Source organism: Myotis nattereri, assembly GCF_964212035.1.
Source record: "Myotis nattereri genome assembly, chromosome: 1".
NCBI lineage: Eukaryota > Metazoa > Chordata > Mammalia > Chiroptera > Vespertilionidae > Myotis > Myotis nattereri.
This window is the reverse complement of record NC_138075.1, coordinates 138,121,780-138,139,694: the sequence shown is the minus strand read 5'-3', so window position 1 is coordinate 138,139,694 and position 17,915 is coordinate 138,121,780. Positions and strand designations below refer to the sequence as shown.

General features: G+C 39.1%; 1 protein-coding gene across 1 annotated transcript in view; it reads left to right on the top strand.

Annotated features, from left to right (window-relative positions):
- The window catches only part of LOC308530513 (uncharacterized protein C10orf67, mitochondrial), a 152,272-nt gene that overhangs the window by 78,367 nt on the left and 55,990 nt on the right, over positions 1–17,915 (top strand). Inside the window, exons 12-14 of the mRNA XM_081107221.1 lie at positions 1,634–1,720; positions 5,513–5,592; positions 5,667–5,732. Of these exons, the coding sequence (XP_080963347.1) occupies positions 1,634–1,720; positions 5,513–5,592; positions 5,667–5,732 (233 nt within the window). The remainder of the gene's footprint in view (positions 1–1,633; positions 1,721–5,512; positions 5,593–5,666; positions 5,733–17,915) is intronic.

Genomic DNA, 17,915 nt, shown 5'->3' with positions numbered 1-17,915 from the left:
TTGCCTCAGTGGATAATGCCTTGGCCTGCCGATGGCAGGGTCTGGATTCAATTCTGACCAAGAGCATGTACCTAGGTTGCAGGCTCCTCCCTGGCCAGGGCCCAGGTCAGGGTTCATGCAGGCGGCAACCAATCAAAGTGTTCCTCTCATTTTGATGTTTCTCTTTGTCTTTCCCTTTCTCTTTCACATTCTCTAAAAACCAATGGAAACATATCCTCAGGTGAGGATAAAAAAATAATAAAGAAATTATTATTATATGAAAGACACATCTTGAGAATGCCTAAAGAAAACTGTCATTTTTTCATGGTGATGGGACTGGTGTCCGTGTTGATGAAAACACCTTGGTGGCTGTGGTGACTGGCAGTGGCTGCAGCAGCGGAGTGATGGGGCTGGTGCCTTCCCCTGATCAGCCCGGTCACCTCCCACAAAGGGGGGCCAGACTGCGGCTTAGGCCCGCTCCCCAAGGGGAGCAGGGAGCGGGCCTAAGCCGTCAATAGGACATCCCCTGAGGGCTCCTAGTATGTGAGAGGGGGCAGGCTGGGCTGAGGGACACTCCCCCCCGCCAGTGCACGAATTTCGTGCACTGGGCCCCTAGTATATATATAAAAGCCTAAGCGACCAAACAACCAATCGACCGGTTGCTATGATGCGCACTGAGCACAAGGGGGCAGACACTCAATGCAAGAGCTGCCCCCTGGTGGTCAGTGTGCTCCCACAGCAGGAGTGCAGCTCAGCTGATGGACCCATCCTGGTGGCCTACCAGCCCAACAGCAGCCACTCGCTCTCTCAGTAGGCCTGCAGGTCCAATCTCCAGAGAACAGGCCAGGCACTGATGGACTGGCACTGCTCGCATGATCTTGACAGTGCAGCAGGTCTCCTGGAAGTTGGCCTTGGGCACCGCTGCTACTTCTCCTCCCTAGATGCTCCACAAGAAAGAAACGATATAAAATCAGCCGACAGGTGGATGCTGACAAACTGCACTAACGTCAGCAGCAAGGATCTGAATCCCAGGCTGGTGAGGAGATCCCACCACTCACCCAGATTGCCAATCGTGTCCCCCCCCCCCCCCCCGCCCCGCCCTGCTCCTCGGGATGGGCGCCAGATGCAGGGCTTATGGCTGGCGAGTGCTGCTGCTGCTGCTGCTGCTGCTGCGGTGCGAGCCTCTCCCAATTGGGACTGACTGAGCACAAGCCCGTGGCAGGCGCAGTGGGGCTGGGATGAGTAGGAGTGGCAGGCAGGAAGGCAGGAGCAGCAGGCAGCATTGGACTGATGGTTTCAGCCTGATCCCCACAGGCCACCCCAAGGGAACCCACCTGCACGAATTCGTGCACCAGGCCTCTAGTGCAATATATAAACACTGAACTTTATAAATTGGATAAGGCAGAGAAGATCCCTGTGGGACTCTGGTTGACATATTTAAATCTCAGTTTCCTTTCTCTAAGCTGCAGAGAAGACACATCTTTATGCATTAATTTGAAATGTTATACAGGGCAAAGGTAGGTTTAGAGTTTGTATGGAAAGTAATACAAACATTAATAAATAATAACACAAGAATAAACTCTGTTTCATGTATTCACAACTGTAAATCTACTTTGTCCCACACTATATTTACCTTGGTTTATTTCCTTTCCAGGCTGCAACTGATAAATCTGTTGAGACACATGAAGATGAAGAGGTGAAAATTCAACCTGAGTATTATCTAAAATACTCAGTGGACCAGGTATAATATGACTATTATGACCATTATTATTACACTAATTATTCTTCATATTGATGCTGGCTATTCTTAGAAAGTAGCAATGGCTTTGATGGAGAATTAGTTTTGTTTGGTGTTTTTCCTCTTTTAAAAAAACCGTTGTTGAGAATATTACAGATGTCCCCCTTTTTTCCCTCATTGCCCCCCTCCATCCAGTTCCCACCCCACTCCAGACCTTCACCATCCTATTGCATGTGTCCATAGGTAAGATCTTTGGTTAATCTCCTCCTCACCCCCCTACCCACTTCCCTCTGAGGTTCATCAGTCTGTTCTATGCCTCTGACTCTATTTTACTCACCAGTTTGTTTATTAGATTACTTGTTCACTTATTTTGATTTTTAGGTTCAATTGTTGATAGATATGTATTTGTTGCCATTTTAGTCATATTTTTATCTCTTCTTCTTCCTCTCCTCCTCCTCCTCTTCCTCCTCCTTCTCTTCTTCCTCTTTTTAAAGAATTCCCTTCAACATTTTATATAATACTGGGTTTGTGGTGATGAACTCCTTTAGCTTTTTACTGTTTGTGAAGCTCTTTATCTGACTCTCAATTCTAAATGAGATCTTTGCTGGGTAGAGTGATCTTGGTTGTAAGACTTTGCTATTCACTACTTTGAATATTTCTTGCCACTTCCTTCTGGCCTTCAAAGTTTCTGTTTGAGAAATCAGCTGACAGTCATATGGGTACTCCCTTGTAGGTAACTAACTGCTTTTCTCTTGCTTCTTTTAAGATTCTCTCTTTGTCTTTAATCCTTGGCATTTTAATTATGATGTGTCCTGGTGTGGCCCTCTTTGGGTTCCTCTTGTTTGGGGTTCTCTGAGCTTCCTGGACTTGTAAGTCTATTTCTTTTACCAGGTAGGGGAAGTTTTCTGTCATTATTTCTTCAAATAGATTTCCTTGCTCTCTCTCTTCCCCTCTGGCACCCCCCATAATGCAAATGTTGGTATGCCTGAAGTTGTCCCAGAGGTTCCTTATACTATCTTCATATTTTTGGATTCTTTTTTCTTTTTGCTCTTTTGCTTGGGTGTTTGCTTACTCATATTCCAAATCATTGATTTGATTCTCTGAATCCTCTACTCTAACTGTTGATTCCCTGTAAATTATTTTTTTAAATAATTCTTTCTTGTAGAAAGTCCCACTATTTCCCCATTGACCCCTACCAGCCTGCTCCCATCCCCCGCCCAGGTCCTTACCACCTCATTGTCTGTGTCCATGGGCCATGCATATATGCATACAAGGACCTTGGTTGGTTACCCTCCAGTCCCCCCTCCTCCCACTTCTCTCCAAGATTCCACACACTGTTCCATGCTTCCATATCTCTGCATCCATTCCATTCATCAGTTTATTTTGTGACTTTCCACATATGAGTGAGATCATGTGATACTTATCTTTCTCTGACTGACTTATTTCACTTAGCATGATACTCTCCAAGTCCCTCCATGCTTTCTCAAATGGTAAGATATTCTTTTTTACTGCTGCATAGTAATCCATGCTGTAAATGTACCACAACTTTTTTATGCACTCATCTACTGATGGGCACTTGTGCTGTTTCCAGATCTTTGCTATTGTGAATTGTGCTGCTGTGAACATACTGGTGCATACATTCTTTCTGATTGGTGTTTCGTGCTTCTTAGGATATGTGACAGTTCCATATTTAATTTTTTGAGGAAACTCCATACTGTTTTCTATAATGGCTGTACCAGTCTGCATTCCCACTAACAGTGCACTAGGGTTCCCTTTTCTCCACATCCTCGCCAACACTTGTTATTGATTGATTTGTTGATGGTAGCCATTCTGATAGGTCTGAGGTGACACCTCATTGTCATTTTACTTTGCATCTCTCTGACAATCAGTGAGTTTGAGCATTTTTCATATGTCTCTTGGCCATCTGCATGCCCTCTTTGGAGAAGTGTCTATTTAGGTACTTTGCCCATTTTTAATTGGATTGTTTGTCTTCCTTCTGTTAAGTTATATGAGTTCTTTACATATTTTGGATATCAATCCTTTATCAGATGTATCATTGCCAAATATGTTCTCCCTTTTGGTTTTGTTGATGGTTTCTTTTGCTATGCAGAAACTTTTTATTGTTTGTGGTGTTGTTTTTTTGTTTGTTTTAAATATTTTTATTGATTTCAGAGGGGAAGAGAGGAGAGATAGAAAAATCAATTATGAGAGTGAATCATTGATTGGCTGCCTCCTGCATACCCCCTACTGGAGATAGAGCCTACAACCCAGGCATGTGCCCTGACTGGGAATCGAGCCATGACTTCCTGGTTCATAGTTCTATGCTCATTCACTGAGCCACCTTGGCTGGGCCAGAAGCTTTTTATTTTGATGTAGTCCCTTTTGTTTATTTTCTCCTTAGTTTTCTTTGCCCTAGGAGATGTATCTATAAACATATTGCTATGAGAGATGTCTGAAATTTTGCTGCCTATGGTTTCTTCTAGGGTTTTTCTGGTTTCACAACTTACATTTAAGTCTTTTATCCATTTTGAGTTTATTCTTGTGCATGGTGTAAGTTGGTGGTCTAGTTTCATTTTTTTGCATATATCTGTCCAATTTTCTCAACACCGTTTATTGAAGAGACTGTCTTGAATCCAGTGTGTGCTCTTGCCTCCTTTGTCAAATGTTAATTGAGAGTAATGACTTGGGTTGATTTCTGGGTTCTCTGTTCTGTTCCATTGATCTATATGCCTGTTCTTGTGCCAGTACCAGGCAGTTTTGATTGCAGTGGCTTTGTAGTATAATTTGAAATCTGGTATTGTGATCCCTCCAACTTTGTTCTTCTTTCTCAAGATTGCTGCAGCTATTTTGGGTCTTTTTGATTACATATACATTTTTTTTGGATTATTTGTTCTATATCTGTAAAATATGCTGTTGGTATTTTAATAGGGATCACATTGAATCTATACATCTATACATTGCCTTGGGTAGTATCGACATTTTAATGATGTTGATTCTACCAGTCCATGAACACAGTATATTCATCCACTTATTTATATCTTCTTCTATCTCTTTTTTCAATGTCCTGTAGTTTTTTGAATATAGGTCTTTTGCCTCCTTGGTTAAGTTTATTCCTAAGTATTTAATTTTTTTGTTGCAATGGTAAATAAGATTGCTTGTTTAGTTTCTCATTCTGAGAATTTATTACTGGAGTATAAAAAAGCCATTGATTTTTGGGTGTTGATTTTGTATCCTGCTACATTGCCAACTTCATTTATTAAATCTAATAGTTTTTTGGTGGAGTCTTTAGGGTTTTCGATGTACAATATCATAATGAGATTTTTACTTCCTTCTTTCCAATTTGGATGCCTTTTATTTCTTCTTGTCTGAAGGACTAGGACTTCCAGTCCTACATATGTTGAATAAGAGTGGTGAAAGTGGTCATCCCTGTCTTGTTCCTGTTCTTAGGGGAAATGGTTTTAGTTTTTGTCCATTGAGTATGATGTTTGCTGTAGGTTTTTCATATATGGTCATTATCATGTGAGATATGCTCTCTCTATTCCCAATTTGCTAAGAGTTTTGATAAAAATGGGTGTTGGATTTTGTCAAATGCTTTTTCTGCATTTATTGATATAGGTGTTTACCTATGCCGCCATCTTCGAGAATTAGTTTTATGAAGAGTCAGAGGACATGATTGCCTCCATAATATGATTCGGGGGTATTACCCTGACATACTCAAAGAAATCCTTCAGATTTATGGAGAAACAGGGTGTATTGTTCATGTAATTAACTTTGTGATGTATTTTCTATTGAAAGGTTGAAGAGAAACATACTTTGGAGAAGGAAATAGAAATGTTAAAGAAAAGTTTAGAGAATGAAAAAATGTTGACGGAAAGGTACTGGAAATAATGATTAATAACTACTCATTTGTAACTAATACAAAATTTAACTATCTATAAATTTGTTACAGGTTTAGGAAGGAATCAGAACGGATAAACAAAATATGGGAAAAGAAATTTCTTATTCTCAAGAACAGGTATAGTGTGGTAATATATAAAAATTCTAGTTATAGAAATGTGACCTATCATCTTTTAAGGAAATGAGGCGAAATTTTTCTGTATATATTAATTAATATTAGCAAGAAGTTCAAAATAATTGGCCTAAAATAGAATGGTAGTCAAAGTCACCTCAAAGAAAAAATAATTTAAAACTTTCATTTCCAATGTCACTGTTTCAACTTTTAATGGATCAACAGGACAGGCAGTACCTATTGATTCCTGGGTTAATCAGACCTGCATAATCATCTCTCTTCATAGGGCGTTAAAATGTTTTCCTGCTCATTTGCACATATTCATATTTAACTGGTCTATAGCTTCCTTGTAAAATTGCTTTAAATACTAGATCCCCTTTCTATTTTTAGACAGGCAACACCAACTCCTTAATTCTCAGATCTAATTTTTATTCAGATAATTATTTTAATTTCTCTTCCCCATGTCATCTTTGTCTTCTTAAATATGGAGAAAGTAAAAAGAAATGAATAAAGTGACACTAAAATTCTGAAAAAGCTGAAAGCATTGCCAATTAAGAAAATAATGCTTATTTTTTTCTTGTCCTAACATGTTAGTATTAACATTCTATGTTCTGTTCTCTCGGTTTCTGCCATAATTTCCACTAGAATTTCTTTGCATGTTGGAAATTTCTTTGCAAGATTTTTCTCACAGTGAAGCATCTACAGGATAGATTCAATGTTGGTCTGATGTCGTAGGTCACACTTGAGGCTCATACCTGACTTCATGGGGTGATAATGCCGTACATTTGCACTGCACTTCATAACATGCAGTGTGTGTGTGTGGTGTGTGTGTGTGTGTGTGTGTGTGTGTGTGTGTGTGTGTGTGTAAAATTCTGAACATTAGCACTGAAAAATCCCAGGTGTCATGTTGAGAATCTACATAACAGAAATACCACCAGATGATGAGTAAAGGATCTCCTCCGTGTGGTAAAACGTTCTGCTTTCCACTCTGGCTTGTGTTTCACATCTGTGATGATAACTATTTTGTGCTCTGAAAAAAAATGTGCATATTAATACTTCCCCTGTCCCTTCACAGAGTTATTATAAGGATAGCATATTGATACAGGTGAAACTAGAGGATGAGAACAAAGGAAAGTTTAAACACCCACCTAATTTCATTTCCCCACACAGGGAATTGGAGCTATCTCTGAAACCGAATAGAATGTCTTTCCCTTACTTATTTCTGTGGGGTTTACTTTCATCCTTAAGATTTATCATGTATCTGTCCCTATGTAATTCATTCTCTACTCAATGACCATTTACAGGAATATCTCAGTTTTACTTCAAATTGATTTGCTGTTAACCAAGATGTTGACAATCATATCTATCAACTTGGTCTCTGAAGACTTTATGTTGTTATCTAAATATTTAGAACAACAGGAAGTATTATTACACACTTTCTATATGTTTTCTCATTTAATTAACTAACTAGAATATAATGTTGGGACATAATGCATTTGTTCATAATGGTTTGGTTGCATCACCAAGGGCTAACTCAAGGTAATACATGCAACAACATAGAAAGTGCTGTGTCATAGTGTGGTATGGAGATTAAGTGGGCTAAAATGGCTATTTCATTTTGCAGTAACAGGTCGGAGATCAGGAACAATCATTTTTGTTTAGTAGAAGAAAAACTTCACCTTAGTCCAGGTGACAGTTTAATCCAAAAATTTCTCAGCCAATTCATGGTTTATATTCAGTCCCAGTTGAATTTGGAGCTTCTTCTCCAAACTCCTTTTTCATTTTTACTGAATTAGCTCTATTTCCAGGAACATTGAACTTATATAGTGCTGACAAGAGCAGGGACTAGTCCTTTTTCTTAACAAGCATGCCTGGCTCTGCTGCTAATGTCATCATTGCCTTTTCTCTTGGCACAGTGGTGCACAGGTGTGCCACATCAGCTCAGGTATAGATCACTACCTGGGTGTTGCCACTGTGATGGAGCCACTCCCACCTCAACTCCAGGAGTTGGTCTGTAGGAAACCTTCTGAGCCAGGATACAAAATCAATATACAAAAATCAGTTACTTTTCTCTCTTTTCTTTTTTTAAAACATCTTTCTATACACTAATAACAAATTATCAAAAATTAAAGAACAATCCCATTTACAATTGCATCAAAAAGAGTGAAATACTGCCTGGCTGATATGGCTCGGTGGTTGAGCATTGACCCATGATTCCTGGTCAGGACACATGCCTAGGTTGTGGACTTGATCCCCAGTAGGGAACATGCAGGAGGCAGCCAATTGATGTTTCTCTCTCATTGATGTTTCTCTCTTACTATCTCCCTTCCTCTCTCTCCAACACCAATTAAAACATATTTAAAAACAAACAAACAAAAACTTCATAAAAAAAACAGAATGAAATACTTATGAATAAATGAACCAAAGAAGTGAAAGATCTGTATAGTAAAAATTATTTAGTTGATGAATAAATTTGCAGAAGATGAAAATAAATGGAAAGATCCTCTGTGCTCTGGATTGGAAAACTTGATATCTTAAAATGTCCATACTACCCAAAGCCATCTATAGATTCAATGCAATCCCTATTAAAATCCCAACGGAATTTTTCAAAGAAATAGGAAAAACAATTATAAAATGTATATAGAACCACACACACACACACACACACACACACACAAAACCAAAAAAAAAAAAACAACCCAAAAACAAAAAACACCCACAAATAGCCAAAACAATCTTGAAAAAGAACAAAGCTAGAGGCATCATGCTTCCTGATTTCAAACTATAGTACAAAGTTATAGTAAAACAATAAAGTATTAGCATAAAAATTGACATGCAGATCAATGGAAAATAAGAGAATCCGGAAGTAAACCCACATATATGGCCAATTAATTTATGACAAAGAAGCCAAGAATACTCAGTAGAAAAAGGACAGTCTCCTCAATGAATGGTGTTGGGAAAATTGAACAGCCACGACCCAAAAAATGAAACTGGAACCCTGTCTTACCCTGTACACAAAAGTCTACTCAAAATGGATTAGGTCTTAAATCTAAAATCTGAAACTGCCAAAACCGGTTTGGCTCAGTGGATAGAGCGTCAGCCTGCGGACTGAAAGGTCCCAGGTTCGATTCCGGTCAAGGTCATGTACCTGGGTTTCGGGCACATCCCCGGTAGGAGATGTGCAGGAGGCAGCTGATCGATGTTTCTCTCTCATCGATATTTCTAACTATCTCTCTCCCTTCCTCTCTGTAAAAAATCAATAAAATATCTTAAAAAAAAACTTAAAAAATAAAATAAAATCTGAAACTAAAATTCCTAGAAGAAAACATAAAGTAAACTTCTTTACATTGGTCTTGGCAATGATATTTTGGATTTGAAACCAAAAGCAAAGGCCACAAAACCAAAAATGAACAAACGGAATTACATCAAACTAAAAAGCTCCTGCACAGCAAAGGAAATCATAGTCAAAAGTAAATGGCAACTTACAGAATGGGAAAAAATACTTGGAAATCATATATATAGTAAAGGGTTAATATAAAAAAATATAGAAAGAACACACATAGCCCTCGCCAGTTTTGCTCAGTAGTTAGAGCATCAGACCGTGACTGAAGGGCCAGGGGTTCGATTCCAGTCACGGATTGCAGGTTCCATCCCCAGGCACATGCTGGAGGCAACCAATCTATGTGTCTCACATTGATGTTTCTCTCTCTGTGTCTCTCCCTCTTCCACTCTCTCTAAAACAATCAATGGAAAAGAAGCCTCAGGTGAGGATTAACAAAAGAAAAGAAAAGAACTCACACAACTCAATAGCAAAACAACAATAATAACAAATGGCAAAAACACACAAAAACAAACAATCCTATATAATAAAAGCCTAACATGCAAATTGTCCCCGCTACCGGAGTTTGGCTGGGAGTTCGAAGGTTCAACCAGTTGCAATGATGTGCACTGACCACCAGAGAGCAGATGCTCCAACCAGTAGGTTAGCTTGCTGCAGGCGCTTGTGCGCTGGACTGGAAAGTGAAGTGTGGGGTGAGAGCCTTCAGGAAGCTCCCAGAGTTTGGCCTGAACCCTCCCACCCACTTTGGAAGAAGCCGGTGGGGGCAGAAGCCAGGAGGGACTAGGTGGCACGGGAGGTTGCTACATGTGATCCCAGAGCTGTGGATTGCACAGCCCTCCACAGCCTGTGGTGTTCTCAGTGCACAATTTATACTCTTCAGAGCTGCTTCTTTTTGTTTAAATTTCACCAACTACTCCAGGAGAGTGGATAGCACCATTATGGGGGGATGGGCCAGGCACAACTGCCGGAGGCCAAGGGGTTGATCCCCAGTGTGGGGCATTCAGGAAGCAGCTGATCAATGATTTTTGCTCATCATTGATGTTTCTATCTCTCTCTCATTCTCACTTCCTCTCTGAAATCAATAAAAATATATTTTAGCCCTAGCCGTTTTGGCTCGGTGGATAGAGTGTTGGTCTGCGGACTCAAGGGTCCCAGGTTTGATTCCGGGCAAGGGCATGTACCTTGGTTGCAGGCACATACCCAGTGATGATTGTTTTATGACTCGGTATATGGTCAATTTTTAAAATGTTCCATGTACACTTAAAAAGCATAGAAATTCTATCATTGGTGGGTGCAGTGTTCTATATATTTCAATTACATCAACTTTACTGTGTGGTTTATATTTTTTTATATACTTACTGATTTTTGCTGCAGTTACTATTGAGAGAGGAGTATTACATTTCCCACTATGTTTATAGATTTCTTTATTTCTCCTTTTAGTTCTGTCAATTTTTCTTTTAAACAATTTATAGCTATGTTGCTAGAAACCTAAAACTTTAGAATTCTTGTATTTTCCTGTGAAATTATCATTCATATGTGTCATTATGAGACAGATGCTCCTCTTTATCTCTAATGCTTCGTGGCTTAATGTCTCCTCATCTAATATTATAACTATATCACTATTCTTCAGTTAAGGTTGCATGGTGCACTTTTTCCAGCTTTTTAAAATCAACTTGCCTTATTTTTATATTTTTTATTGTGTTTTTTTTAGTTTAATGGCTTTTTTTATTAAATTGTTTTATCGCTTAAAGTATTACAAAGAGTATTACATATGTCTCCTTTTTTCCCCGCCCTTGACAATCCCCTGGACTTCCCTACCCCCCCCCCAGGGTCTTATGTCCATTGGTTATGCTTATATGCATGCATACAAGTCCTTCGGTTGATCTCTTACCCCCCCTCCTGCCCCTCAACCCTCCCCGGCCTTCCGGCTGTAGCTTGATAGTCTGTTCGAGGCTTCTCTGCCTCTATATCTATTTTTGTTCATAAGTTTATAATGGTCTTTATTATCCAGAAATAGTGAGATCATGTGGTATTTTTCCTTCATTGACTGGCTTATTTCACTTAGCATAATGCTCTCCAGTTCCATTCATGCTGTTGCAAATGGTAAGAATTCCTTCTTTTTTACAGCAGCATAGTATTCCATCGTGTAGATGTACCACAGTTTTCTAATCCATTCATCTACTGATGGGCACTTAGACTGTTTCCAGATCTTAGCTATGGTGAATTGTGCTGCTATGAACATAGGGGTGCATATATCCTTTCTGATTGGTGTTTCTGGTTTCTTGGGATATATTCCTAGAAGTGGGATCACGGGGTCAAATGGGAATTCCATTATTAGTTTTTTTAGGAAACTCCATACTGTCTTCCATAGTGGCTGCACCAGCCTGCATTCCCACCAGCAGTGCACGAGTGTTCCCTTTTCTCCACATCCTCTCCAGCACTTGTCGTTTGTTGATTTGTTGATGATAGCCATTCTAACAGGTGTGAGATGGTACCTCATTGTTGTTTTGATTTGCATCTCTTGGATGATTAGTGACTTTGAGCATGTTTTCATATGTCTCTTGGCTTTCTGAATGTCCTCTTTTGAAAAGTGTCTATTTAGGTCCTTTGCCCATTTTTTGATTGGGTTGTTTATCTTCCTTTTGTTAAGTTGTATGAGTTCCCTGTAAATGTTGGAGATTAAAACCTTATCGGTGATAACATTGGCGAATATGTTCTCCCATGCAGTGGGCTTTCTTGTTGTTTTGTTGATGGTTTCTTTTGCTGTGCAGAAGCTTTTTATTTTGATGTAGTCCCATTTGTTTATTTTCTCTTTAGTTTCCAATGCCCTAGGAGCTGTATCAGTGAAGAAATTGCTTCAGCATATGTCTGAGATTTTTGTTGCCTTTGGATTCTTCTAGTATTTTTATGGTTTCCCATCTTATATTTAAGTCCTTTATCCATTTTGAGTTTATTTTTGTGTATGGTGTAAGTTGGTGGTCTAGTTTCATTTTTTTGCATATATCTGTCCAATTTTCCTAACACCATTTATTGAAGAGAATATCTTGACTCCATTGTATGTTCTTGCCTCCTTTGTCAAATATTAATTGAGCATATTGGTTCGGATAGATTTCTGGGCTCTCTATTCTATTCCTTTGATCTATATGTCTGTTCTTGTGCCAGTACCAGGCAGTTTTGAGAACAGTGGCTTTGTAATACAGCTTGATATCTGGTATTGAGATCCCACCTACTTTGTTCTTTCTCAGGTCGCTGCAGCTATTCAGGATCTTTTTTTATTCCAGTTGAATTTTTGGAGAGTTCGTTCTAGGTCTTTGAAATATGCCATTGGTATTTTAATGGGAAGTGCATTGAATTTATAGATTGCTTTGGGTAGTATGGACATTTTAATGATGTTGATTCTACCAATCCAAGAATATGGTATGTTCTTCCATCTGTTTATGTCTTTCTCTATCTCTTTTTTCAACATCCTGTAGTTTTCTGAGTAGAGGTCTTTTACCTCTTTAGTTAAGTTTATTCCTAGGTATCTTAATTTTTTTGGTGTGATGGTAAATGGGATTGTTTTTTTAGTCTCTCTTTCTGAAAGTTCACTATTTGTGTATAGAAATGCCATAGATTTCTTGGCGTTAATTTTGTATCCTGCTACGTTGCCAAATTCATTTATTAAGTCTAATAGTTTTTTGATGGAGTCTTTAGGGTTTTGTATGTATAATATCATGTCATCTGCAAATAAGGACGTTTTACTTCTTCTTTTCCAATTTGGATGCCTTTTATTTCTTCTTCCTGTATAATTGCAATGGCTACTACCCCCAGTCCTATGTCAAACAAGAGTGGTGAGAGTGGGCATCCCAGTCTTGTTCCTGTTGTTAGGGGAAATGTTGTTAGTTTTTGTCCATTGAGTATGATATTGGTTGTGGGTTTGTCACATATGGCTTTTATTATGTTGAGGTATGATCCTTCTATTCCCACCTTGCTGAGAGGTTTTTGGTGTTTTGTTTTTTTTTATCAGAAATGGGTGTTGGATTTTGTCAAATGCTTTTTCTGCATCAATTGATATGACTATGTGGTTTTTTTCTTTCAATTTGTTTATATGATGTATCACGTTTATTGATTTGCGGATATTGTACCATCCTTGCATCCCTGAGATAAATCCTACTTGGTCATGGTGTATGATCTTTCTGATGTACTGCTGGATCCGATTTGCTAAGATTTTGTTGAGGATTTTGGCATCTATGTTCATAAGTGATATTGGCCTGTAATTCTCTTTCATTGTGTTGTCTTTACCTGTTTTTGGTATTAGGGTGATGCTGGCTTCATAGAATGAGCTTGGAAGTGTTCCTTCCTCTTGAATTTTTTGTAGTAGTCTGAGGAGGGTAGGTTTTAGTTCTTCCTTGAATGTTTGGTAAAACTCACCTGTGAAGCCGTCTGGCCCTGGGCTTTTGTTTGCTGGAAGCTTTTTGATGACTGCTTCAATTTCTTCCATAGTTATTGGCCTATTGAGATTTTTAGATTCTTCCTGATTGAGTTTTGGAATGCTGTATTTTTCTAGTAATATGTTCATTTCCTCCAGGTTGTCTAATTCGTTGGAGTAGAGTTGTCCATAGTATTGTTTAACAATCATTTGTATTTCTGTGGGGTCTGATATTTATCATTTCTGATTTTGTTTATTTGGGTCCTCTCTCTTTGCTTCTTGGTGAGCCTGGCTAGAGGTTCATCAATCTTGTTTATCCTTTCGAAGAACCAGCTCTTGGTTTCATTGATTTTATGTATTATTTTTCTGGTCTCTATGTCATTTATTTCTGCTCTAATCTTTATTATCTCCTTCCTTCTGCTCACTCTGGGCTTTTCTTGTTGCTCTCTTTCTAATTCTTTGAGATGTAGAGTTAGATGATTTACTACCATTTTTTCTTGTTTGTTGAGACAGGCCTGTAGAGCTATAAACTTCCCTCTTAGGCCTGCTTTCATTGTTTCCCATAGGTTTTGTATTGTTGTGTTTTCATTGTCATTAGTTTCCAGGATGTTTTTAATTTCTTCTTTGATCTCATTGGTAACCCAATCAATATTTAATAACATGCTATTCAGCTTCCAAGTGTTTGAGTATTTTGGGTTGTTTTTATTGTAGTTTATTTCTAATATTATGCCATTGTGGTCTAAGATGCTTGGTATGATTTCATTCTTCTTGAATTTGGGGAGACTTTGTTTGTGACCAAATATGTGGTCTATTTTTGAAAATGTCCCATGAGCACTTGAGAAGAACGTATATTCTGTGGCTTTGGGGTGAAATGTTCTGAAGATGCCAATTAAGTCCATCTGATCTAGAGTGTCATTTAGGATTGCTGTTTCTTTGCCAATTTTTTGTCTAGAGGATTTATCCAGTGATGTCAGTGGTGTATTAAAGTCCCCTACTATGATTGTATTGTTGTCGATCTCTCCCTTGATATCTTCCAGGAGTTTGGTTTTTTTTTTATGTATTTGGGTGCTCCTGCATTGGGTGCATATATGTTTATCAGGGTTATATCCTCTTGTTGTATTGATCCCTTTAGTATTATGAAGTGGCCGTCCTTATCTCTTATGGCCTTCACTTTGAGCTCTATTTTGTGTGATATAAGTATTGCTACCCCAGCTATTTTTTCATTTCCATTTGCCTGAAGGATATTTTTCCATTCCTTCACTTTCAGTCTATGTGACTCCCTTATTCTGAGGTGGGTCTCTAGTAGAGAGCAAATATATGGGTCATTTTTTTTATCCATTCAGCCACTCGATGTCTTTTGATTGGAGCATTTAGTCCATTTATGTTTAAAGTTATTATTGAAAGGTACTTGTTTGTAGCCATTTCTATTTTGTGTGCCTGTTTTCTTTCTGAGCTTTTTATTTCTTCTTTTTACACCAGTCCCTTTAGCATTTCTTGCATTGCTGGCTTGGTGGTGTTAAACTCCTTTAGCCTTTTTTTGTCTATGAAGCTTCTTATTTCCCCTTCAATTTTGAATGATAGCCTTGCTAGATAGAGTATTCTTGGATTCAGTCCTTTGCTTTGCATCACTTTGTAAATTTCTGTCCATCCTTTTCTGGCCTGATGTGTTTCTGTTGAGAAATCATTTGATAATCTAATGGGAGATTCCTTGAATGTAGCTTTCCATCTCTCTCTTGCAGCCTTTAAGATTCTCTCTTTGTTCTGAACATTTGCCATGGTAATTATGATGTGTCTTGGTGTGGGTCTTTTCGGGTTCACCTTGTTTGGGACTCTGTGCTTGTGTGATTTTTTTCTTCCCCACCTCAGGGAAGTTTTCTGATATTATTTCTTCAAATAGGTTTTCTAACCCTTGTTCCTCTTTCTGTTGTTCTGGAACCCCTATTATTCGTATGTTGTTTCGTTTCATGTTGTCCCATAGCTCCCTTAGGCTCTTCTCCTGTCTTTTAATTATTTTCTCCAATTGCAGTTCAGTTTGGGTGTGTTTTGCTACCCTGTCTTCTAATTCGCGAATTTGGTCCTCTGCTTCTCCTAGTCTACTGTTGAAACTTTCAATGGTGTTTTTTATTGCAGCTATATCACTCTTCATTTCTTCTTGGTTCTTACATAATTTATTGATTTTTTCATCCGTTTCTTTTTGATTCTTACATAAGTTGTTAATTTTTTCATCCATTTCTTCTTGATTCTTGCATAAGTTGTTGATTTTTTCCTCCATTCGGTTTATGCATTCTAGGACCCTTAATCTGAATTCTTTTTCTGTCATGCTGCCTGCCTCTTTTTCACGTAGCTGCTTTTCTGGTGAGTCCTTCTTTTCTTTCCTTTGGGGGTTTCTTTGTCTACCTATGTTTAATCTCACCGACATATCTAGATGTTGAGTCATTCAGGGGCTGCTCCTTGGGTGGCAGTGGCTCCTCGAGCTGTGTTTGCTCCTCGGGTGGTTGTGGTTGCAGCTGGTCCTCTGGTGGGTGCTGTTCACAGCTGTGGTGGCTCCTCTGGCTGGTGCTGGGAGGCTTCACACACAGCTGCTGTTCCTCAGACAGAGGGTGTGCTGATCACGAGGCTGCTGTTCCTTGGATGGGGGCTGGCTGCACGCTGCTGTTGTTCCTCTTATATGGTGGGCTGCCTGTGGGGCTAATGCTCCTTGGACTTGGACAGGTTGATTGCATGTCTGCTGCTCCTCGAATGGGGACCGGCCACTTCAGAACTGCTGCTCTTCGGATGGGGGCGGGCTGCTCATACAGCTTCTGTTCCTTGGATTGGGCAGGCTGCTCGTGCAACTGCTGCTGCTTAGATGAGGGCAAGATGCTTGCGCAGCTGCTGCTCCTCGGACTAGTGCAGGGTGCGGGCTGTGCGCAGCTGCTGCTCCTCCAATGGGGGCGGGCTGCGCAGGACTGCCGCTCCTCAGACGTAGGTAGGCTGCTCGTGCAGCTGCTGCTCCTCGGACAGGTCAGACTGCTCGTGTAGTTGCTGCTCCTCAGACAGGGAAGGGGGCCACTCACACAGCTGCTGCTCCTTGGACAGGGGCAGGCCACATGAAGCTGCTGCTCTTAGGTCCGAGGCAGGCTGCTCATGGGGCTGATGCTCCCTGGACAAGAGCGCACCGCTCACGTGTCTCTCTTATTTTTATATTTAAATATGTCTCTTGTAAGCTGCATAATTAGATTTTAAACATATTTTGCCAATCTTTTATTTTATTGACATACCTCATTCATTTACATTTAGTGAAATTATTGATAGAGTTAGGTTTGCATCTAACATTGTTTTCTCTCTTTCTCTCTTTTCTTTTTCTAAATCTTCACCTGATGATATTTTTTCCATTGATTTTTAGAGAGTGGAAGACAGGGAAGAAAGAAAGAGGGAAGGAGGAGAGAGAGAGAGAGAGAGAGAGAGAGAGAGAGAGAGAGAGAGAGAGAGAGAGAAATTTGAGAGAGGCACATCGATTGGTTGCCTCCCACACATGCCCCAACTGGGGCCTAGGAATGAACCTGCAACCCTTTGGTGTGCAGGCTGACATACTAACAACTGAGCAACACCAATCAGAGCAATATATTGTTTTCTATTTAGCTGACCTGATTATTTTTCTCTTTTTTGAACAAATCAATTTATTTTTATTCCATGTTTTCTTCTATTGTTATTTACTCTTTTTTTCAAACTTTAAACTATATTCTTCACATGTAAGTCTTCCATGAATTTTCATTTGATATAACTTCCCCAATAATTTTAGAACCTTAGGATATTTTAACTCAATTTAACCTCTCATATTTTTATTGTAATTTAATATAAATTTTTATTTTATTGGACATTATGATTGTTTGGCATAGTCAATATTCACTTATATTGACCCATATTTTTACTGTTTGTTAAGCATCCATTTCTTCCTGCTTTTAATGTGTTTCCATCTAGTATCATTTTCCTCCTGTCTGAACAGCTCTCTCTACTTTTTCTGTTAATATAGGATTGCTGGCCAATAGTTCTGTCAGTTTTCCTTTATAGGAAGATGTCTTTATTTTACCTTCATTGTTGAAGAATATTTTCTCTCAGTATAGACTTCTGTATTGGCAGTTATATGCTTTGTCAAATGGTACCAGTGCATGGAATGTTGGCTTCCATTGTTGATGGTGAGACATCAGCACTCTGTCTTGTTGCTCCTTTGAAGGTAATGTGTTTTTCCATGTCTGGGTGCTTTAAGATTTTCTGGAATATTTTTTGGAATATTCTTGGATATTATCTTCCCATATATTACTTCTGTCTCATCTCACTTTTTATTGGATTCTAATTATATGTATGTTGTTCCTTTTCACTGTTACCCATATGTCCCTTATGCACTTGCCTTTTTTTTCCTCACTGTGCTTCATTTTTGTATATTTTCTAATTGATCTGCTTT